Source organism: Brachyhypopomus gauderio, chromosome 6, assembly GCF_052324685.1.
Source record: "Brachyhypopomus gauderio isolate BG-103 chromosome 6, BGAUD_0.2, whole genome shotgun sequence".
NCBI classification, from domain to species: domain Eukaryota; kingdom Metazoa; phylum Chordata; class Actinopteri; order Gymnotiformes; family Hypopomidae; genus Brachyhypopomus; species Brachyhypopomus gauderio.
Genome location: NC_135216.1, coordinates 15,897,305 through 15,919,796, shown reverse-complemented (window position 1 = coordinate 15,919,796; position 22,492 = coordinate 15,897,305). Strand labels below are relative to the sequence as shown.

The 22,492-nt window shown below is 41.3% G+C and overlaps 4 protein-coding genes across 8 annotated transcripts; 2 read left to right on the top strand and 2 right to left on the bottom strand.

The window, feature by feature from the left end:
• The first annotated feature begins 48 nt into the window (after positions 1 to 48).
• LOC143517036 (uncharacterized) lies at positions 49 to 6,376 on the top strand. Of its 2 annotated transcripts, XM_077009128.1 has the most exons (10): positions 49 to 1,119; positions 1,334 to 1,411; positions 1,874 to 1,906; positions 2,573 to 2,659; positions 4,338 to 4,435; positions 4,528 to 4,703; positions 4,967 to 5,068; positions 5,209 to 5,259; positions 5,345 to 5,410; positions 5,494 to 6,376. In XM_077009128.1, the coding sequence occupies exons 1-10, from the start codon at positions 1,042 to 1,044 to the stop codon at positions 5,622 to 5,624; spliced, it is 900 nt and encodes a 299-aa protein (XP_076865243.1). In that variant the 5' UTR covers positions 49 to 1,041; the 3' UTR covers positions 5,625 to 6,376. The 2 variants fall into 2 exon arrangements, with proteins under 2 accessions (XP_076865243.1, XP_076865244.1); XM_077009129.1 differs by lacking the exon at positions 5,209 to 5,259.
• On the bottom strand, positions 6,234 to 9,286 carry cdca8 (cell division cycle associated 8). 2 transcript variants are annotated; one of them, XM_077009132.1, is made up of 11 exons: positions 9,133 to 9,286; positions 8,714 to 8,813; positions 8,099 to 8,227; positions 7,934 to 7,971; positions 7,752 to 7,824; positions 7,604 to 7,668; positions 7,412 to 7,491; positions 7,075 to 7,170; positions 6,816 to 6,945; positions 6,596 to 6,682; positions 6,234 to 6,499 (listed from the first exon to the last, which is right to left on the bottom strand). In XM_077009132.1, exons 2-11 carry the CDS (start codon positions 8,805 to 8,807, stop codon positions 6,464 to 6,466), a joined length of 828 nt encoding a protein of 275 aa, XP_076865247.1. In that variant the 5' UTR covers positions 8,808 to 8,813; positions 9,133 to 9,286; the 3' UTR covers positions 6,234 to 6,463. The 2 variants fall into 2 exon arrangements, with proteins under 2 accessions (XP_076865247.1, XP_076865245.1); XM_077009130.1 differs by having other exon boundaries at positions 7,752 to 7,827; positions 9,133 to 9,285.
• A 62-nt stretch (positions 9,287 to 9,348) lies between these two features.
• On the top strand, positions 9,349 to 17,534 carry airim (AFG2 interacting ribosome maturation factor). 3 transcript variants are annotated; one of them, XR_013131836.1, is made up of 5 exons: positions 9,563 to 9,861; positions 10,022 to 10,201; positions 10,904 to 11,022; positions 13,477 to 13,631; positions 15,316 to 17,534. XR_013131836.1 is itself a non-coding variant. In XM_077009134.1 (4 exons), the coding sequence occupies exons 1-4, from the start codon at positions 9,593 to 9,595 to the stop codon at positions 13,563 to 13,565; spliced, it is 657 nt and encodes a 218-aa protein (XP_076865249.1). In that variant the 5' UTR covers positions 9,349 to 9,592; the 3' UTR covers positions 13,566 to 14,743. The 3 variants fall into 3 exon arrangements, 2 of the variants coding, with proteins under 2 accessions (XP_076865249.1, XP_076865250.1); XM_077009134.1 differs by lacking the exon at positions 15,316 to 17,534 and having other exon boundaries at positions 9,349 to 9,861; positions 13,477 to 14,743; XM_077009135.1 differs by lacking the exons at positions 13,477 to 13,631; positions 15,316 to 17,534 and adding an exon at positions 11,238 to 13,459 and having other exon boundaries at positions 9,351 to 9,861.
• LOC143517038 (claudin-4-like) lies at positions 17,486 to 18,684 on the bottom strand. Its single transcript, XM_077009133.1, has one exon. The coding sequence runs from the start codon at positions 18,327 to 18,329 to the stop codon at positions 17,643 to 17,645; it is 687 nt and encodes a 228-aa protein (XP_076865248.1). The 5' UTR covers positions 18,330 to 18,684; the 3' UTR covers positions 17,486 to 17,642.
• Positions 18,685 to 22,492: the final 3,808 nt, after the last annotated feature.

Here is a 22,492-nt window from a genome sequence, read left to right as displayed (position 1 = left end):
ATTGCTCTTGGGAACAATGATGTATGATTTAGTGGTTTAAGAAGTCTTGCTGTTCTAGTCTAGACCAGGAGTGTCGAACATGCCCACAGATTATCATTCTAATCCAGCCAGCCCAATGTTTCCACAATGTTCTAAAGTAAATACGACTAGTGGAATGGGAAGATGATTCATTACAAAGGGCTTGGAGCTAGACTGTGTTAATCTACTGGGGGGATTAGTACAATAAACACAGGGCCCATAGGCAATTGATAAACATGATGTGTAATTCTTTGCTAGCAAGACTTTGAAGTTGTAAACATGTCTCTGAATGTGGCCCCATTAGGATATTTGGCTGCAAACCCCTAACTGACTGCTGGCTTCAGAATGTTTAGAGCTACATATATTTGAGCAAGTTTTCTCTGTAATGAACGTTAGAAAAACAACTGTTCCAGGCAGGCGCGCGCGCACACACACACACACAGGCACATGAATCACAATGACATTGTTGACTCCTCGGGGCTTGTTACCTGGTTTTAATACACCAGTCATGTTGATGCCGGGTACTGAGTTTCAGAAGCAATCGTCAGCGTAGCACTTGTCAATGAAATGGACTGACAGCATGATCCTTCAAAATAAATGTCTTAGATTAGAGAAAGATCATTTATTTGCATTAAGTTTGTTACCAGGAATTGTCAGTCTTAACAAATAATCAAAATTTTGATAAGAACAATTTATCACCATCATTAATGTTATATATGTTTGTGGTACATATGATAAATCTTTTTTTTTTAACTTAAGAGGAGGAGTTGTTGATGCTACTGATTAATGCTATGGGTTGTTTCATTTGTCCTGGCCCATCTGAGCATAATGTAGACTTTCACCTAATCTGAGTTTGACACCTCTGGTATAAACAACATGTCTGTCTGTGTTCCTTAAAACAGAAGTGGGAAAATAGAAGGGTTTTATATATTCTTGAACCAGTGCCTCCACGGAAGAGAAGTGAAGCGCTAGCTCCGTTGCAAGTAGATACTGGCTCAGCAGACCGTGGGACGATAGGTAAAGATGTCTGCTGGAGATTCTGGAGGAGTGGTATTCACACCGTTATGCCAAGGTTTTCTCAAGAAAAGAAAAGATAAAATGGTAAGTGATCCTGATCTATCTACATTGTATTGCATACTATTATATCTCCAAAGATGGCATAACAGGGTGAAGCACCTGCTCACATATTTCACACTAAATAGAAGGAACCTCAATGGCCATGTTTTATCAAATGAATTATTAAATTTTTTTAACTAATAGGCTTTGTTTGTTTTGTTTTTTTTTGTTTTTTTTTGGGGGGGGGGGGTCCCATCAGAGGATGAGATGGGTGACATATTGGTTCAAACTTCATAACACAACCCTTTTCTTCTACACTAAGAAACATGGAACCACTGTAAGTATTGAACTAATTTTTTAAATTAATATCTTGCTGTTATTTCTTAAATGACTTCTTATAGTATCTGCTTCATGACTCAGAGACATTTGGATAATTGCGGCACACTGATTCCCATGCAGGGACTGTTCTAAGTGGCAGTGGGGTCACGGGTAGGCTTCTTGGGTCTGGGAAAGTGACCCTTTGTGTCCTGCCACTGGGATGTACCCAGTGAGTTCAGATATCTGTTTCATTTCAGGCTGCTTTCGCAGGCTTTCATATTACTTCCGTATTGGTTGGTGACTGAGATCCACAGGGAGTTCAACGTTTCCAAATTTAACGGAAGTTAGGAATATAGGAATATATTCAGCACTACACTACAATACTGCGTGTCTGATGTTGATACTCAAGAGCAGGAGTCAGAAATGGTACATTTCTATGAAACATTTGTGAATCATATTCCATGTTGATTTTCCCTGACAGTCAGACCTTAGAGGGCAGTACTACTTGTTTGAGGTGAGTTTCGGATCCTTGCTTTCTCTGTTGTGTTGTTACTACTACTTCCTTTAGTCATTTGTTAATGCAGAAGTTACTGAACAAAAAAGAAGCTTTAACCCTCTGAGGGGCGCAGGGCCTTTTCTCTGAGGTCTTTAAGCATACTTACTTATATCATTATACAAATATATTTCATATCCAAATATTCACAACAATCAGCTCTCAGCTTAATAAGGTTATATTTGACCTAGAGTACTGCAGAAATAAATATGTTTTTACAACCACTAACTGCACAAGTTGGCTGCTATTTGCACCAAACCTTAAAAAGGGACTGAGATCACTGATTGATGATTTTATATTATATATAAAACTTAATGGAGTATCAATATATCAAGATTTATGTATGCAAGTGAAAATGTAAGCATTATAGCAACTATTAAAAAAGACTCATTTGCCCAGAGCAGTGTTCAGTGTGGGAAAAACATCCATTCATCTATAGTCAATTATTCGATACTATGACACACAGAAAACTGCAAAGTTAACATTTACTAATGAAGTCTGTTTGTTAAGGCAAACTGGCACAGCAGAGACACACGAGACACACATGAGACACAAATGAGCCTGAGGTCCCTTTCATCGGTCTAGCGGTCTGTTGCGTGTTGATGTGTGGTCTGTTTTCTTTGCCAGGTGGAGTCGGTGCACGAGGTGATGAGGACTGAGAACAAGCGCTACCTGTTTGAGATCACCATGAAAAACGGGAAGAGGAAAGTTTTGGTCAGTACTGTCCTCCCCTTCTCCACCGCCCACCATGTTTTCTGGGCCTGTTTAAGGATGTGAGCAGCAGCCGCCCACCAATACAAACAAAAAACAAATTGTATTAGAAGACGTGGGTGAAAAGCACCATCATTGACTTTTGTTTTAGAAAAACAGAACATGAAAGCAATGCTGGGCCTCCTTGTGTCTTTTAGTGTGTAGTGAATGTTCTCTTGATCTCTCAAAGGCTTAATGGGATTTTTGGATAAAAACAGATTTTTAGCTAAAATAAGATTGTTAGGAAACCTGGCAATTGAGGTGCTGAAGGAAGTATTTCTTTTTACCAGTGAAAAAAATATTATTACAATGAATCCAGTGGCCTTAATTATGCACTGTAGTATTTATTACAGTGGTGCTTGAAGGTTTGTGAAGCCTTTTAATTAATCATTTTGTCATTTATTTATTGAGGAAAAGGATCCAATAATACATATTTGTGACTGGCAAAAGTATGTGAAATTCTAGGATTAACAGTTAATTTGAAGGTAAATTTAAAGTCAGGTGTTTTCAATCAATGAGTTGACAATCAGGTGCGAGTGGGCACCCTGTTTTATTTAGAACAGGGATCTGTCAAAGTCTGTTCTTCACAGCACATGTTTGTGGAAGTGCAACATGGCATGAAGAAATTTCTGAGGACCTCATCATGATGCTCATCAGGGTGGGAAAGGTTACAAAACCATCTATAAAGAGTTTGGACTCCACCAATGGTGTGCATGGCAGGGTTGCAAGGAGAAAGCCACTGCTCTCCAAAAAGCAGCAAGACAACGACCTTAAGCACACAAGTTGTCCTACCAAAGAATGGTTAAAGAAGAAACAAGTTAATGTTTTGAGATGGCCAAGTCAAAGTCTTGATCAAAGTCTTAATCCCATTGAAATGTTGTGGAAGGACCTGAAACGAGCAGATAATGTGATGAAACCCACCAACATGCCAAAGCTGAAGCTGTACTATATGGAGGAATGAGCTACAACTCCTCCAGGCCTGTGTGCAGTCACCAGACTGTTTAATTACAGTCACTGCTGCACTGGGGCAGGAGTAAATAAATTACCAAATATTTGTTAACTGGGTAATAACAGGGTTTTTTCTATCTAGTTGGATGTGAAAATCTGTTTATACAGAAATGTAGAAATTTCTAAAAGGGTTGACAAACTTTCAAGCACCACTGTACATGTCTGTCTGAAGTAAAGTAAAACTGCCATGCCAGCCAAGGAAATGTTTCTTCAACGCTGAAAAATGCTTTTTGTTAACTTCTCTGTCCAATTGATCTTGGACAGGTCAACCAACCATTATATTGGTTTTTATATACATGCGATGTCTGGAGCTCTGTTTTGCCCAGTCTGTGTTTCACTAGCAGGTCTGAATTATTTCAGTGTGTGTAGTCACACTGAAAGATATCACTGAAAGCTCTTTGCAAACCCCTTTTAGTTTGCAGAGAATTTTAGTCAGTCAAGCCAGTGTTCCTCCAACCATCTTGGGAAGATTTTTAGCATCTTCAAAAAGGCTTCCTACTTTTACATTTTTTTAATTAAGGAGTTATTTAATGTTTTACTGTATTTATGTCTGCACATTTATATATATTATTATATAATTATAATATTATATAATATTACATATATATTATAATATTCCAAATTGCACCAGTAGGCTGCAGACACAGCAGACCTCAGACAGGAGTGGATTTGTCAGCTTCTCAAAGCCATGAAACATCCGGAAGCCAATGTCCCTGAGACGTCCTCTGACTGGTACGGCTCCTCTCACTTTGTTGAGTGATATGGTTGTGGTGCCATATGACCATCTGAGGTGACGGACGTTTATTCTGTGTTTGTGTATCTAGGACCGATGGGGCTGATTCCAAATGGAGAACTCAGTCAAATCCATGCAGTACTATAAGCAGCTGTAGGTCCCACACGGAGCGCAGCAGCACCCTGATCCGAAGGCCTTTCTCCACCCACGCCATTCCCAGCGTGGACTCCACACCAGACTCCACTCCGTGCCACTCCCGAGCTTTCGGTATGGGTTTCACAGGGCTGTTGCTGTTGTCAGAGGTTTTGAACTCTTTTAACCTGGCCTAGCGTGTTAACATAGACCTCACTATAAATTTCAGCTGTCTCACTGCAGTCTTAAGGCAAAACCGTTCAAGTTTTGTGAACAGATTATAGTTTTTTTATGATGATGTTTTTATGTTATGTTTGCTCATAGAATTAATGGAATGGTTCTTCTACTACATGGTTGTCAGTTGTTAATGATCTTCTGGTGTCACTACATAACCTCAGACAGTGCGTGTTTTGAGAGCAGCCCACAGTTCGAGTGCGAAATGGAAAACAAATCAGAGAACGAACACGAGAATGATTACGACACCCTACCAACTCACAACGGTTTGTGCCATTACAAAATCTCAACCAAACATATCAGTAAACACAATGTATTATTCTAGAAAATATATGATATTGTAACAAGTAGGTATTTGTGCTGACTGAAATTTGAAAAATACACATACAATTTTCCGAGAATTTAGAAGAGGCTATTTATGACACACCTCCGTCCAACATGCGGGCGAGCGAGCTGGGTGAGTGTATGCTGCATTTCCTGCTCTCCTTACACACACCATCACTCTATCTCTCCATCACTCATGCTTCTGAACATCATTTCAGAAACGGCCGACACCATCTACGACGTCCCCAAGTCTGTATTTAGGAACGAACTAGAATATGAGAACGGTGAGTGAAACTGTACTGTGCGTCTCAGACGACTTTACATATTGGGTATCGGAGTTATGTTAAATCCCTCTCCACCATTGCAGAAGCCTCCAGCAGTGTGCCAGAGAGGCCAAACAGTGGAGATCTCCTCAGTGATATGATGGCCTGTTTGGGGGAGAATTCTGCACACTGGATTAGAGGAGCTTCTCCAGAAATCTGCAAAGCTCAGCAATGACCATTCCTTAATGGAAGTCACTTTCCCCCCAAATTCCCACCCAGAATTTTGACAATATTGTATATAAGCTATGCCTGTCGGCATAGGAACATTATTAAATGTTTATTTCTTGCATTCTCTTCCCATTCTTGTTTTGCCAAGTGTGTCCCTCATGCATTAGGACATCAATGCAACACTGCCACCTTCTGGGCAAAATTGCATGCTACAAGCCTGCATAATTACACTTGAACGATAGGTTTTTATTTTTTTCAAATCAAAATGAAGTATACTGAGCATAAATGGTAGACAGGCTTAAATTCAGAGATGTTGCCCGAGTACACAGTAATGACACCGTTCTGAGTGATTCTCTTCTGTTGTCTTTTATATACACGTTTCATCTGTTCAAAATGCTACACACCATGAAGCACAAACATTGTAATAAAGTGTCACATGTAACATTAAGCAAGTAATGTTGCAGTATTGATTCCAGAAGTCTTAATTCAATTCAACAAAGCTTCATTATTTTTTCCTAAAGATTTGTACAAATCTGTGCTTTCCCTTCCATCTCTACTGATATTTAGAGATATTGATACGGTCCTGAACAGAAAAAGCACTAGTACACAACAGATGCAAAGAAAAATAAAATGTATGATAAAAAAAAAATACAAATCAGTGTATATTACTTATGGATTATAAAAACCTACACTAACCAGAATCTATGTACAGGGTAAAAAAATTTAATAAGGAGACATGACAAAGTATGAAGATAAAAGGCTATTTTCAAAAACCAACAATATGAACAGGAGTTACGTCTGAATATACAAGGCAGCGTCTCAACAGCTTGATCTATTGGAGTTGGGTCACTCTGATGTTCCACAAAGAGCCGTGAGCCGATTCTGTGCAAATGAGGAGAGAAGGAGAGATAGAGAGATGTTTAACCACAGGTGGTATAATGTTTCAGGAGTGAAGGATCCCTTCCCACGCAGTCATACCTGCAGTTGTCTTATACTGCGAATCGCATTCGCATCCAGCTGACTCAGGTCAACAGAATCCATCTCACTAGCCAGCAACTGAATGCACTATAGAAAAAAGAAGAATATATTTTCTTGCTATACATGATATACATTCACAGCCAGATGTTTATAAAGCCTTTACTGACATTTTCATGGAGAAAGCAGGATGTGACTGACTATATGCTGGAGTAGGACTGACCTCCCCGTTGCCCAGAGGAACATTGATAACGATGTCCTCACTTCCTCCAGCAATAGGAGAGCCATTAACGGAGATGCTGTACACCTTCTCTCTGTGGCGAGGAACTCGCACTGCAGGAGTCTTGGGCAACCTTACAAAGGAGGACACATCTCGCTAATAAATGGGTTTATTGCACTCAATCCCATGAGGCTGTAACCATTACACAAATGAAACCAAACGCTTAAATAAATTATACAAAGCATGTCGCATCAGGAGTCACCTGGAGTCAAAGCGCGGTGTCATGAGTGGAGTTGGGCCTATAATGGAAGAGTCCAAGAAACTTCTGGCTGGGGTAGTCAAGGGCTTCCTAGTAGATCTTAACAAATCAGAGATTGTGCTGACCAATGGAACTTGCATACAGCATAAACTGAATTGTTTCAATTAAAAAAGAATAACATTGATTAATTAAGATGATTTGCATCTGTATTCAGCAGAGTCTTATCCTGAGTGAATGACACACTCATCGGTATGAAAGCCAAACCAGAGGCCCAGGTGTTGCTAGCACCTGGCACAGGTTCCTCTAGCAGGTGAGCTACAGGAGCCACAGAAGAACTCACTTTCTTATAGTGCTGTTCTGCTTGCTTACAGAGAGGGCTCTGGCTTTCTTGGAGGTTGATGGTGCCTTTTTCAGCCTTCCCTGTTATGAAGACACAATAAAATTGTGCATTTGTTTACAAATGACCAGAGGGTAAAAGTGTCATAATTTATACTGTGTGTACGGGAGACGTGCAGTGTGTTTGTACACTGACCTTTTTAGCTGTTAACTTAGGTACCAGGTTCTCTTCATCCTCAGAGTTTGTGCTGGTCTTCACAGCTGTCAATATGTACAGTCAAAATTTATATCACATTCAAAAATAGCAATGGAAAGAAGTTGGGGGGAAGGGGGGTGTGTTGCACCTTTTTTGGCAGACTTGGGTAGAATGGTATGGTCCTGGGAAATGGTGAGTTCCACCTGGGCAGCCTCTTCCTTCTGCTACACGAAGAGAGGGCAGTTTCATCTTTTAGCAGTAATGACGGGACAGAGTGTCCAAGAGAAAAAGCAAATAAACAGATATGCAAATATATGGAAGGAGACTTACCTTTGATTCATCTACTGGTGTTTTGGGCATTTCAGAAGCTAATAAAAAAATGGAGATGTCACTCAAGGTACATTCATACTAATTCTAGGTTATTGTAACGCTTGAATGAACTGGATAGCAAAATTGGTCCCAAAAGAAAATGTGATTACATATGCATATTCATACCACAATACTGAATCCAGTTCATCTGTCGCACAGCCGTGGGCATCTTGATGAGTGCTATATTGTAAAGGTTGTCTGCATCTTTCAGAAGGTTGTTGGTCTTCTCCTTCAACTTCTTAACTATGGTTTGTACTGTGTGCACAAGGACGAGTTTAGGTGATGAAAACATGACTTGCTATGGCCAAGAAAACCAATCATTCAAAATGGCACAACCTGAAAACAGAACTGCTGATTACGCATTTCTGTAAAACTGCTGGGTAGCACTGCACACAGCAGATGAAGGACTTCTTTGTGAAATATCCCGGTTCATAGGAAGGTATGTATGATAGAATTTTAATGGCCTCTAGGCTATAATATACTCCTTGGATTTTTCTAATGTAACTTCTTTGCTGTTGTACAGTTAAAGTCCATAGCTCATGTCTCAATTTCTGACCACTAACGTGTTGCTGATTGGAAATATTTGGAAGGCAATCCAGGCAAAATACACAGTGCCAAAGGCCCAAAAGAATTTAGTTAACTGTGTGTTGCAATAAATGGAGCAGAGGATGGCTGCTATTTGTACAGGCCAAACAGATTAACTGTCAACATCTATAAGACATGTGTAATATTCTGATTTACCTTCATCATCATAGTCGAGAAGAAAGGCTTCTAATTTAGGTATCTTAGGGTTCTTCTTGTTTTTAGCATTAGTTGTTCGTTTCCTAGGAGCCATTTTGTTCTGTGGAAGAAAGAAGTGGAGTGAAATGAAGAAGTGGAATCAGTCTCGGCTCGTGTAACTAAGGTTAGTAAACACGGATAGGTAGACAGCTAACAAGACGACATTTACACAACTATGTTAGCGCTAGATAGCATCATGCTAGTGGGCTGGCTATATCTAACTAGGTTAAGGCAGCTAGGCTAGCTAAGATCCCTGTCCGTTTAGAAACAAGATATTTAGCTGTGTGGTCGTTATTAAATTACATATACAAACGGAGAAAAGTTCGATATCTTACTAATTTACACGTTTTTAAAAATACACAGAACCCCAAGGCCCGTACCGTTTTGATGCGTTAACCCTCGGTGCTTCTCGAGACTTTCAACTTGCCGCAGTTGGGAAAAAGCAGATTTTTCAAATTCATTGGCAAAACCAGCTCAGCCAATGAACGAGCAGCTCTTTGGTATACGTCATTCACGTGACACGTCTTGACCATTCAGGCGACACGTTTTGAAAAACAAACGAAACTGACCAATAGCTACACGCCTTATTGGACTACGGCTTTTTGACGTACGGGACAGGAACAAACGCCACATGAACATGCGAACTGGAATTCAAGGATGTAGTAAATGATGTAGTGTTAGATGTGTATTCGTATCATAGCATACAAACGTAGTATTTAATCCGTACAATTTACATGTAATTTAGATTTTGTGCACTAATGAGCTGATATCAGTTGATAAAAATATTGAAAATTATTGGGAGAGAGCTAGCGTTGTCAGTCGGTGTTTCCCAGTCAAATAATGTCCCAGCAGGCGTTATCGGTGCTGCACCAAGAACTCAGAAAATGCTTTCGGAGTTTAGAAGCTAACCAGACCGTTTGGAGATCTGTTCTGGTGGACTGTACACCTTTGATGAGTTCTCTGGGAAACCTGGCGGAACAGTTGAGGGCGCTGAAGAACGTTGAAGTTTCCACCACCCCTCTTGCTCAGTTTCCCGACCTAAAGGAGCGCCTTCAGCATAAACTCGTCCAGGCAGTAGACACAGTCTTGGGACAGTTAATGGAGAAAATGTACGCTTGATTTGATTGTTTTAAAAGTTACAATTTTTTTGACATATCAAATTAGGGCATAGTTTTGATAGACTACAAACTGTGTAAGTAGAGTTTGCCTGCCAAAAATTGTAAATGTACTTTAGTACATCACCGTAAAATATTCGATCTGCTTTTACAGGTGTGCGCTTCAATTAGTGCGGGAATCGACCAGCAAACAGGTATTTGCTGTTGTTCAGCAGTATGAGCGCAGCGCAGACTCCCTCGATATACACTCATGTACTGCCAGATCTGCTGTCTCGCCATCTACTGCTGATATGTTGGAATGGCTCCAGGACGCCGAGCGCTACTACCGTGTCCAGTATCCTTAGTGTGTCCATGAGCCGCGACCCTCTCCTCACGAGCTGTGGTTAAACTTAAGAAAAAATGCTCACTCGAATTTCACCCTTCACGTGCGCGCATACACCTCTCAGGCACGAGAAGTAGAACAGTGTTTTTCATTGGTGCCTACCAATTTTTGGCTTTAGTTAATCTCTCAAGCATATGTAGCCATATGTCTCATCATTAATTACCACAGACAACACATTTATGTCTCCAAACATAATTTTAATGGAAGCATAAGGGCAGTGTTTGAGAGATCGATCACGTACAAAGAAAGTACCATGTGTTGACCTCATGTAGTGTGTCACAACTCGGGGTCATACGAGTACCTTGGTGAGGTCCAATCTAACACTCACAAACCAGAACCAGTTAATCAGAGTCTTTACAAAATACAGGCCTGTTTGTTTCCTGTTACGTTAGAGCTGGAATTGAAGTTTTATTTCTGTCCAATACCATTGCGTTCTGTCATTGAGGAAGAAGACAAGAGCGCAGTTGGCATCTTACCCCCTCCAAAGAATATCGAGATGTTGTTTGATGTTATGCAGACTGGCGTATCATGCTTGGGTGGATGATCCTAGTGCTTTGAGTCATGGATCAGAGCTGTGAGTTCTTTATGAGTCATTGCTCGTCTCTCCAGGAGTGCAGTAAAGTCCTGCGTGACTGTCCTCAGCTATGTATTTAGATACATCCAGAGGAAGAACCTGCTGCAGATGTTAAAGCCTGAGCAGCTGATGCTTATGGAGACAGCACCAAAGACTTGGGCAGCACTGCAGTCCCCAGGTGGAGAGGACAACATTACAGGTAAGCCTTTATGAACACGAATGGAGTAAATGTGTTTTCCTGGTCATTTTCTGACTACATGGTTTCAGTTATTGGTTGGTAATACAGTGTCTATATGGCATTATTGCAGGATATTTGTATATCACCTTTATCTCTAAAATTAAACATTTTTAACAAAAAACACCCAAAATGTCAGTGAAATCACCCTGAATGCTCAATCCTGTGTCTTGTTTCAGATGTGCTTCATCAAGTGTCATTTTTCATGGAATCTGAATAAGCATACGGAGTTACATGCTTCTGTTGGGAAACTCCATTAGAGTTTTACTACCAGGTGTATTTACTAGCTGAAAATAACTGGAGTCTCAGATACTGGATCAGTATGTTGATTGGCTCTCTACTTCATGTATTACAAAAACAGCTTGAACTTTGCGCGTGCATCTATTCCCCAGCATTACGTTCAGGTGAACTTGATATAGGAAACATTATAAAAAGCACTCTAATAAAAAATTAGAGTATGAAGGCAGAACAGGCAATAGATTAAATATAATGAGGGCATGTTGAGTATGCAGTGACATCAGTTATTTTACAATATCTTGGATGAACATTAATTTGAATGGGATGTTCTCAAGATCTTGTTTGAAGTGTCCTTTACGGATTTTGGGGAAACAGGACAAGCACTTATGCATCAAATCTCATACGATCAGCCTCAGAATTTTGCTGATGGACTTGGACAGCACCAGACAGAGCTGCTTCTTGTTTACCGCTGCTGACATCAGTGATGTTGAAGGGATCTGTGTTGCAGTCACATCGTGTACAGCTCACCTCACTAAGTGAACTGTTGCTTTAATAAATAAATAAATAAACCAATCACCTCACTCACAGTAAACATGGTTAGACAATCAAACTTTTTTGTATGATGAAAATGAGTTGTGACATCACAGCACATAACATACAGATACCAGCCACTTAATTATAAACACCTTGATGGTGTATCACAAATTAATCACTTAATTTATGGATTCCGGCCACTACAGTATCACTTTGCTAGTCTGAATGACTTGCCTCTCATCTTTGGGCATACTTTAGCTCTGTTTTACTTATATAAAGGAGTAGCCAAAAACAAATTTTGTACCTTATTTAGCACTTATGAATCATACAGCCATTGTCCTAAATTTTCTTTTTTTTGAGAATGGAAGAATATTTAGACTGAGAAATATCACTACACTGAATTTACACTGAAAACAATATAAAATCTAACAAAGAAAACAATTCAGAATTTTTTTGTCTTTTGTGTCAACACACATTATTCCTTAGCAATTCAGACACATCAAAAGCAAACTGAACAACAGACATGTACTGGAAAATCAACAGTGTGCAAAATAATATCAGTGTAAACGCAATTTTTTTCTATTCTATTCTATTCTATTCTATTAAACCAGTGGTTCTCAAACTTTTCCTATCATTCCCCACCTCAGAAGAAAGGGAAATTCCATGCCCCACCTGTCCCATATCACCCAAACAAAATGGTAATAAAATCGAATCTAGATTCCCTCTGTTCCGCAGACATTTTAAACATCCGGGGCTTATGAAAACCGAACAGGCATTAAAACGACAGGCTTAAAAAGGTTAATTTCTTCCAATTGCTTGCGCCCTACCTGCAATACCCATGCGCCCCACTAGTGGTGCACGCCCCCCACTTTGAGAAACGCTGTATTAAACATACTTTCATCCCCTCTGTCACTATTAATAATTTGTGTCTGATGGAAACACCTTCACCTGCCACACTTCCCCCCCCTCTTCCTCAGACGTATTCCCTGAAGGGCACATTGTTGGTGGCGATGGGTTTGGGAGGATCTAGAGGCGAGTGCCTGGTGTTAGCAAAGCTCCATCCAGAGTATTTTTTATTCCACTTCTCTTCAGATCCAAGCTCAAGCATGCAGAACTTCCTCAGCTCCAGGTTCAGACTGACTGGAGAGCCAGAGGTGTCGAACTCGTCCTCTTCTCTTTAAAGGAAGATGTTCACCACAGTGACATGGACCTGTACTGCTCTTCAGGTGTTACCTTACTTAGATGAGTCAGGGAGATTAAATTCAATACCTTCACAATGAACTGCAGTACAAGATGCAGATGGATTTCCTCTGAGTGACCTTGCAGTGCCAGACCCCTCAAAACAGTAGATGCTAAATAAAAAAATAACTACAAATATGTATGTCAGCAATCAGTTGAGATAATATAGGCATCAATCCAGTATCTCTGCCATACCCACTCAAAATAATAGACTCAGGTTGTTAAATATTTAACAGGCAGAAAATGACATGGCAATTTCCACTGTTAACTAATTTGATTAAAGGGGTGTTTTTCCCCTATCAGTTACCTGCCCTCCTGCCTCTCATTGTTTAATGAATTAAACATTGTGGCCACAAGATCTCTGGTTCAAGTTTCCTTTCTAATATGGACCTCTCTCCTTGGCAACAGTGGTCAAGACAACCAGGCAGGATACAGCAACAGGTGCAGACAGCAGAGGACCATGTGCAGGCGGGAAACACAAAGGATGGGATGGATAAAATTCTCAAGTACACTTCCTTTAAGCAGCAAAGACGCAGCACATAGACCAGACTGGCTTACACAAAGTGAGATTCTGGATTCGTTATAGTGTAAAACTGCAGATTTACAAGTGGTGCCTCACATGTGTTTTTATATTTTTATTTGTGTGTGTGTGAACATCCAGTTCTCCTGCACATTGCTGGACCCTTTTGCATTATTACCATGTAGCTGCTAGCCCAATATTCCCCACACCAGACTGTGGTTTTATGTCCTGACTGTGGCTGCTTGTTGCATGACTAATTTGTTGCATGTTGCATGAGTCTGCTTTGTTTGTCTACTATTGAAACATTTTGTGTTTGGTTAAGGCAGGTTTTGAGTTTAATTATTTTTGTGTTAGATTCTGTTCAGTTCCAGGCTTCTTGTCCTAACCTTGTTGCTTGCTAGGTGTAGTTGGCTGTAGTTAAGTCCTGGTCTAAGGTGTGAATTAGGGGGTGGATACAGCACTCACTGAAATGGCTAAATTAGGACCACTCCTTATTTGTTCTAACAGTCCCACCAGGATTTTGCGGGCCTTTTTTGTGATTGTTGCGGGCTAAAATGTTTGATGTTGCGGGTGTTTTTCAAAAAAATTGCGATGGAAGTTGCGGTGTGTTTTTGCTTTTTTGTGAGTACATTGCAATAGGGAGTAAATGTTGTATGGTTTCCTCTATTTAGTAGTCCATTTTAATTATTTACCTATTTATTCAGGGTTGCCAACTTTTCAAGATCGCTTGGAGTGAGATTTGAACCTGGAGGGGGTGGCGAACATTAATTGTTGACGGGGAGGGGGTTAGCGAACGTAAGTTGTTACCGGGCGGCCTGTAAAATGGACACAAATTAAGTATTATATCGAGATTGATCGCCAGTGGTTGGCGCCAGAGTGAACTAGTAACTCATAGATATGGATCAGAGATAAATAAACTTTATCTCTGACTTTAAACTTTATCTCAGTTTAAAGTTTAAACTTATAAACTTTATCTCAGACCCTCGCCGCTTGCGTGCGCTGCAGTGACATCGCGGGCTACCGTTGCATTGTGGGGAATGTAGTGTTTGTGCGTGCAGAACACCATCGGGCGGCTGTGGCCTGCGAGCCGGTTCTAAAAATAATTAAATATCATCCAGGGGGCCATAGATAATCAATTCACATAGAGCACATATGTCAAAGTTAAGGCCCGCGGGCCTTAACTTTGACATATGTGCTCTATGTGGTATGAAATAGTTTGGGCAGGAATGATCCCTCTCAAGATTTTGTATGCCCCACCCCTTGAAACACAGGTGTTGGGACAGAGAATGCACAATGATCGCTCTCACTTTCCCTCTCACTTTAGTGTACCGGAATACTGCTTTTCCAGATCTTTTTGCCGTTATTTTCGTCGCTCATGCTGCTTTCAGTCTGGTCCTCTTGAACGTATATAGGGAAGTAAGGCGGGAGTTTGTCGACGTCACATCAAGACAACATCAGTGATTGGTCAAATTTGCGGGAAAGTTGCGGTGATTGGCTGAAGTTGCAACACCGCCTTGAATTCGCGGTTAGGGTCTGTTCTAACTTCCATTGAAGACTTCTCTAACTTCTCTGCGTTTGTTCTAGTTTCCTCCAAAGACACCAAATCTCTCAAACCCAAACCTATCTAAGTATCATCTCTTCCCTCATTTACTTTCCCCTACTAGTCTCCATAAAGCTTGTTTCTATTCTATAATGTGTCTGGCAATTCCTGTGTATGTATCTCACAGAGTTCACAGACACCATCATAGACACCATGCAACACCAGGATCCTCGTTTACCCACAACGTTCATCTCAAACACCGAGCACAGTGACAGGAGGACTCTGAAATTGCCAGTCTGCTGTCCAGAAGGCTGATGTCATCTCAGCCCTTGCATCCCTGCACTCTATACACTCCCTGGTTCTGACCCAAACCCGGATCACCCCGGAGAGCTCTGCAAGTCCAGCTGCTCCACCCTCCGTTTCTGATTCACTCAGTCTGTTCTGGCGGACTGTACACCTCTGAAGAGTTCACTTTGATCCTGGCGGAACAGTTTCCCAGTCAAATAATGTCCCAGCAGGCGTTATCGTTGCTGCATCAAGAACTCAGAAAATGCTTTCGGAGTTTAGAAGCTAACCAGACCGTTTGGAGATCTGTTCTGGTGGACTGTACACCTTTGATTAGTTCTCTGGGAAACCTGGCGGAACAGTTGAGGGCGCTGAAGAACGTTGAAGTTTCTGCCACCCATCTTGCTCAGTTTCCCGACCTAAAAGAGCAGCTTCAGCACAAACTTATCCAGGCAATAGACACAGTTTTGGGACACTTATGGGAGAAAATGTACGCTTGCTTTGAGTAATGTAAAAGTTAAAAAATTGTATTAAATGTATCTCAAATTAGTGGATGGTTTTGATAGACTACAATTGTGTAAGTCAAGTTTGCTGCTGATTTGTTGGAATGGCTCCAAGACGCCGAGCGCTACTATCATGTCCAGTGTCCTTAGAGTGTCTCTGTGGTTAACTTAAACAATGCTCACTTGAATTTCACCCGTTCATATGTGCACACACACACACTCCCAGGCATATTGAGCCATATAGCTCATGATTAATTACCACAGACAAGACATTTTCTTGTGATTATTTAAAAGTCTGTTGTCTCCAATTTTTTAATGGAAGTATAAGGGCAGTGTTTGAGAAAGAGGTCAACAGGACAAGCACTTATGCATCAAATCTCATACGAGCAGCCTCAGAATTTTGCTGATGGACTTGGACAGCACCAGACAGAGCTGCTTCATGTTTACCGCTGCTGACATCAGTGATGTTGAAGAGGTCTGTGTTGCAGTCACATCGTGTTCAGCACACCTCACTAAGCAAACTGTTGCTTTACTTTAAAAACAATACATAATCACCTCACTCACAGTAAACATGGTTAGACAATCAAACTTTTTTGTATGATGAAAATGAGATATGACGTCACAGCACATAACACATACAGATACCAGCCACTTAATTATAAACACCTTCTTGGTTGTGTATCACAGGTGTGTAGATAGTATAGATATGTAAAATGTTTACATGCACAACCAGCAGTTTCTGACCACAGGACTGCTTTTGATGGGAGGGGCAGACCACTGTCACCTTGACAGTGACGGTGTTCTTGTCTCACCTGACAAACACCAGCGTAACATGCCCAGATAATGCTGCCATTGTGCCTGTTGATTGTATGTTAGCTCACCCACATAATATGGGTCAATTCAAAAACTCATCCCTGATAAATAAAGTAATAAATAAAGATAAATAAAAGCTGGTTGAATTGTGCATGGCAAAGACGAGTTACAGTGTGTTATTTTACACATGTCCAAGTGCCTGGTAAGTTTAGGCCAGTTTTTGCACAAGTGGCTGTTGCATATAACAGTGTAGCTGCTCTTCATGTGTATAGATAATTATTTTTTTTCTAGCAACAACATCAGTGAAGTAATCACAAACATAAATAGGAAATAAATTACCAAGAAATTCCATAGTGCAACATTTTCCTCATGCAATGAAAATGTAATAAAAAGGAAAAATGAAAACCAGTACAAATAATGAAGGACATCAATAAAATATCTCCAAATGGATTCAGACCACTACAGTATCACTCTGCTAGTCTGAATGACTTACCTCTCATCTTAGGACTTACTTTAGCTGAGTTTTACATGTATTAAGAAATAGCCAAAATCACATTTTGTTCCAGTAAATGTCTATTGTCCTAAATGTTCAATTTCTGCCTTTTTTGATAATGGAAGAATATTTAGACTGAGAAATATCACTTTACACTGCAACTATTCCAAAATCTAACAAGGAAAACAATTCAGATTTTTTTTGTCCTTTGTGTCAATATGCTTGCATTATTCCTTAGCAATTTAGACATGTCAAAACCAAAAGCAAACTGTGAACATCAGATACTGGAAAATCAACAGTGTGCAAAATAATATCAGTGTAAACGCAATGTTGGGCCAACTATTCTATTAAACATACTTTGATCCCCTCCGTCACTATTCATGGAAAAACCTTCACCTGCCACACTTCCCCCCCTCTTCCTCAGACGTATTCCCTGAAGGGCACATTGTTGGTGGCGATGGGTTTGGGAGGATCTAGAGGCGAGTGCCTGGTGTTAGCAAAGCTCCGTCCGGAGTAGCCCCTCCTGTAGGCTTCCTTCTCCATGTGGGGGCACGTGCTGCTCAGCACGGCACCGCTGATCATGAGGATGACGGCAGACGCCCAGCCCAGGTAGATGGCCTGTCCCAGCTCGCGTTTGTTCGTGACGGGGATGTTGGGGTTGTAGAAGTCCCGCACTACTGTGTTGGCTACCCACGATACAGGGATGAGCACACACAGGCCTGTGATGATGAAGAGCACCCCGCCGGACAGCGCTATGCCTGCTTTGGCATGGCGATCATCCCCAGCGCACGTGGTGCACTTCATACCACAGCAGGATACCGTGCAGGACAACCAGCCCAGGAAGATGGCTACGCACATCAGCGCACGGGCAGCCTGGATATCTATGGGCAGGGCTAGCAGGGAATCATACGTTTTGCACTGCATGTGGCCAGTAGTCTGATAGACGCAGCTCATCCAGATACCCTGCCATATTATCTCTGATGTCAGGATGTTGGGCCCAATGAAAGCTGAGACCTTCCACTGGGGCAGTGCTGTCACGGCGATAGCCATCACCCAGCCCGTTACGGCAAAGGTGAAGCTGATCAACTGCATTCCTGTATTCACCATTCCTCCGCCTTCTCTGTACCACGCGTCCTCGGGCCACAACCGGGAAGACACTTTTTCTGCTGCTGCTGGTCCAGTTAGGGATACTTGGTTCACCCCTCCTCACAGGTCGACAGGTCACACGTCCAGGTCACACTACTTGCTGATCAGCTCTTCTAGAAGATTCCACTTGACTTTTAAACACTTCTGATGCTTTTATTCCACTTCTCTTCAGATCCTTCCAAGATGCCTCTCCCACAGGCGCACACACCTCCTTTGTTGTGATGTAATGAATTATGAAGGAACACTCAGTGGTAAAATTGCTTGTCCAAGCTCAATCATGCAGAACTTCCTCAGCTCCAGGTTCAGGCTGGCTGGAGAGCCAGAGGGGTCGACCTCGTTCTCTTCTCTTTAAAGGAAGATGTTCACCACAGTGACATGGACCTGTACTGCTCTTCAGGTGTTACCTTACTTAGATGAGTCAGGGAGATTAAATTCAATACCTTCACAATGAACTGCAGTCCAAGATGCAGATGGATTTCCTCTGAGTAATCTTACAGTGCCAGACCACCCAAAACAGTAAATGCTGAATAAAAATGGACTACAATTGAACAGATGTCAGTAATCAGTTGATAACAGATCCAGTATCTCTGCCCTATCCCACTCAAAAAATAGATTCAGATTGTTAAAAATTGAGAAGGCAGAAAATGTTGTGAATGCAGTTGATAGAGACCAGGCAGGCGTCAAGGCAGTCTTTGTGGAGAAATGGACCTCTCTCCAGCTGCCCAGGCCGCTGTGGGGATCCCCTCAAGTGCTGACCAGCTGGATAAAGAGGATACACACAGTGTAATGAGCCACAGGACACTTGCTCTTCGCAGACGAATATGAGACGCTTCTCTTCTGGACAACAAAATGCTGCTTGGCTGCTAACTGGCTGGTCAGAAGTACAGGTAGCCTACTCCTCTTATAACTCAGAAAGCTTTGAGTCCGGCACTACCAACGAAGTGTCAGTACCACGCTGCTCCTGAAGGAAAGTGGAGAGTAAAATGAGTGGAGAGTCAGAGATGGGGGACGGAGGGAGGGAGGGAGGGAGGGAGGGGGAGGTGTGTGGGTGGATCAATTAGTGCAAAAACATCTTTTTAAATGGCTTTTTGAGAAATGTGCTTTCGTTCCTCTGTTATGGGACAGTAATAAAAGATTTTTTTTGAAGAGGGGTACTGAATAGTTCTGTGGCATTGTGTGAAGACCAGTGGGTATGCTTAAATTGGAGGAAGAAAAATGTCAACTAGAAATGTACAGCAATCTCATCTTACTTTCTGTTGTGAAGCATTCAGACATACCCGGGTGAGAAGATGACATGGGTTTCAAAAATGAAAAATGTTTACAGATGTTTACAAAATATATGAAAGCTTTTGACTGAAAAAGAATGTTTAATTTAGATATTTTTGCTGAATATGACATGTAACATAAGAATGTATAAGTACTTTTTTTTATTAATGTATTTATTTTGAGATGACATGACCATTTCCACTGTTATTAACTAATTTGGTTAAAGGGGTATTTTCCCCTATCAGTTACCTGCCCTCCTGCCTCTCCATTTTCAATGAATTAAACATCACGGCAGCAAGATCTCTAGTTCAGGTTTCCTTTCTAATGTGGACCCCTCTCCTAGGCAACAGTGGTCATGACAACCAGGCAGGACACAGCAACAGGTCCTTCACAGAGGACCAGGTGCAGGTGGCAAACACAAAGGATGGGATGGATAGAATTTTAAAGTACACTTCCTCTAAGCAGCACATAGACAAGACTGGCTTACACAGAGTGAGATTCTGGATTAGTTATAGTGTAAAACTGCAGATTTACAAGTGAAAAACATACAAGAATGAGCCTGACTCCATACTGGGGGTCTGTATCTATCTACTTATGACCTAGGAACTCACGTCTTTCCATATTTGCTATTGATGTTATATTTCTATATTTCTTGCTTTTTGTTTCAAGGGTTAGGGGTAGGGTTACACCACAGCTGTAATTTGGTTGTACATCACATTAATACATCATCACAGCCATGATGTTATTCGCAACTGTAGCAGCGGCGAACAGTGGCGAACGTAAAATATGTTACTGGGGGGGGGGGGGGGTAAAATGGACACATAGCGTGAAAAAAAGATGGATTTAAAGTGTGCAGAAACAGTCTACAGTTGTGATCAAATTTATTCAACCCCCACTGAAATAAAGTGTTTTGGCCAGTTTGACATTGATTTTGATCATTTCAGTCATCTTATTTACAATTATATCAAAGAGGCACTTATAAATTAGACAAACATAACATAATATTTATGATGGAATAACCACAAATGTCTTTACTGTGCTCACATCATTATCAGTTTTATTCAACCCCCTAGTGACATTATTTTTTAGTACTTAGTACAACATCCTTTTCCAGTTATGACAGCTTTCAAGCGTGAAGCATAGCTTGACACAAGTGTCTTGCAGCGACCTATGGGTATCTTAGCCCATTCTTCATGGGCAAAAGCCTCCAGTTCAGTCACATTCTTAGGCTTGCGCACTGCAACTGCCTTCTTTAGGTCCCACCAGAGGTTCTCAATTGGATTTAAGTCTGGTGATTGCGATGGCCACTCTAGAATGTTCCAGCCTTTCATGTTCAACCATGCTCTAGTGGACTTGGATGTGTGCTTCGGATCATTGTCCTGTTGGAAGGTCCAACGTCTCCCAAGCCGCAGGTTTGTGACTGACTCCATCACATTTTCCTCCAAGATCTCCTGGTACTGAAGGGAATTCATGGTACCCTGCACACGTTGAAGCTTTCCTGTACCATTAGAAGCAAAACAGCCCCAAAGCATAATTGACCCCCCGCCATGCTTCACAGTAGGCAAGGTGTTCTTTTGTTCATAAGCCTGGTTCTTCCTTCTCCAAACATAGCGCTGGCCCAAACAGTTCTAATTTAGTTTCATCTGACCACAGTACACTGTTCCAAAACCTTTGTGGCTTGTCCACATGACTTTTGGCATACTGCAGTCGACTTTTCTTGTTCTTTGGAGTCAGCAAGGGGGTGCGTCTGGGCGTTCTGGCATGGAGGTCTTCGTTATGCAGTGCGCGCCTTATTGTCTGAGCTGAAACTTCAGTGCCCACATCTGACAGGTCTTTTTTCAGTTCCTTAGCAGTCACGCGGGGATTTTTCTCCACATTACGCTTCAGGTAGCGCACAGCAGTCGCGGTGAGGATCTTCTTTCTGCCACGACCAGGTAACGTTTCCACTGTGCCCTTTAACTTGAACTTGCGAATGATACTTCCGATAGTGTCTCTTGGAATATTTAACAACTTCGCAATCTTTTTATATCCATTGCCATTCTTGTGAAGAGCAATAACCTCTTCTCGTCTTCTGGGACAATTCTCTTGCCTTCACCATGCTTGGAAACACACCAGTAGATGTCTAGAAGGAGCTGAGTATCACAGTCCTTTTAAATCTGCCTAATTGGTGCTTATCATGCTTGATTGCTGCTCGTTGACATCCACAGATGTTTTCAATACCTGATGGAAAACACTGGAATGAACCTCTGTTCTTAGGAGTGGTAGTCGTAAAGGGGTTGAATAATTGTGTCAATGAAGAAATCACAAAAAGGCCATTTAATACTTTATGACAAAAAAAATTGATGCTATCTTAGTTGCATTTAGTTCTTTAACAAGTCCTTGTAAGATTTCATTATGAACACAATTACAAATGTGCACTGAATTCCATAAAACCCTTCGCAGCATTGGGGGTTGAATAAATTTGATCACAACTGTAAATAGTCGTTTGAACTAACCTAGTGAAAAACGGGACATTAAATGATTTTTTTTGCCGTTACCGAATATTAAAAAGAAGGAAAAACGAGACAAACCGGCACAGCCCCGGAATACCGGGACAGTGACGTGAAAACCAGGACAGTCCCGGGAAAACCGGGACAGGTGGCAACCCTAACAAAACAATAACAGGTATTCTGATAAGATCACTTAATACTGATGTACATGAAAGATCACAAGTTTTGTCTTTATATCAATCACATATCACAGTGTTCAAATGGTCCTTTGTTCCTGTGGTTCTTTGTCCTTAAGGGCTGGAAAGCTGAATACTGGTTTCAAGAATAATTACCCTATCATTAGTTGAAATGTTGTCGAGTTTGGTGTCT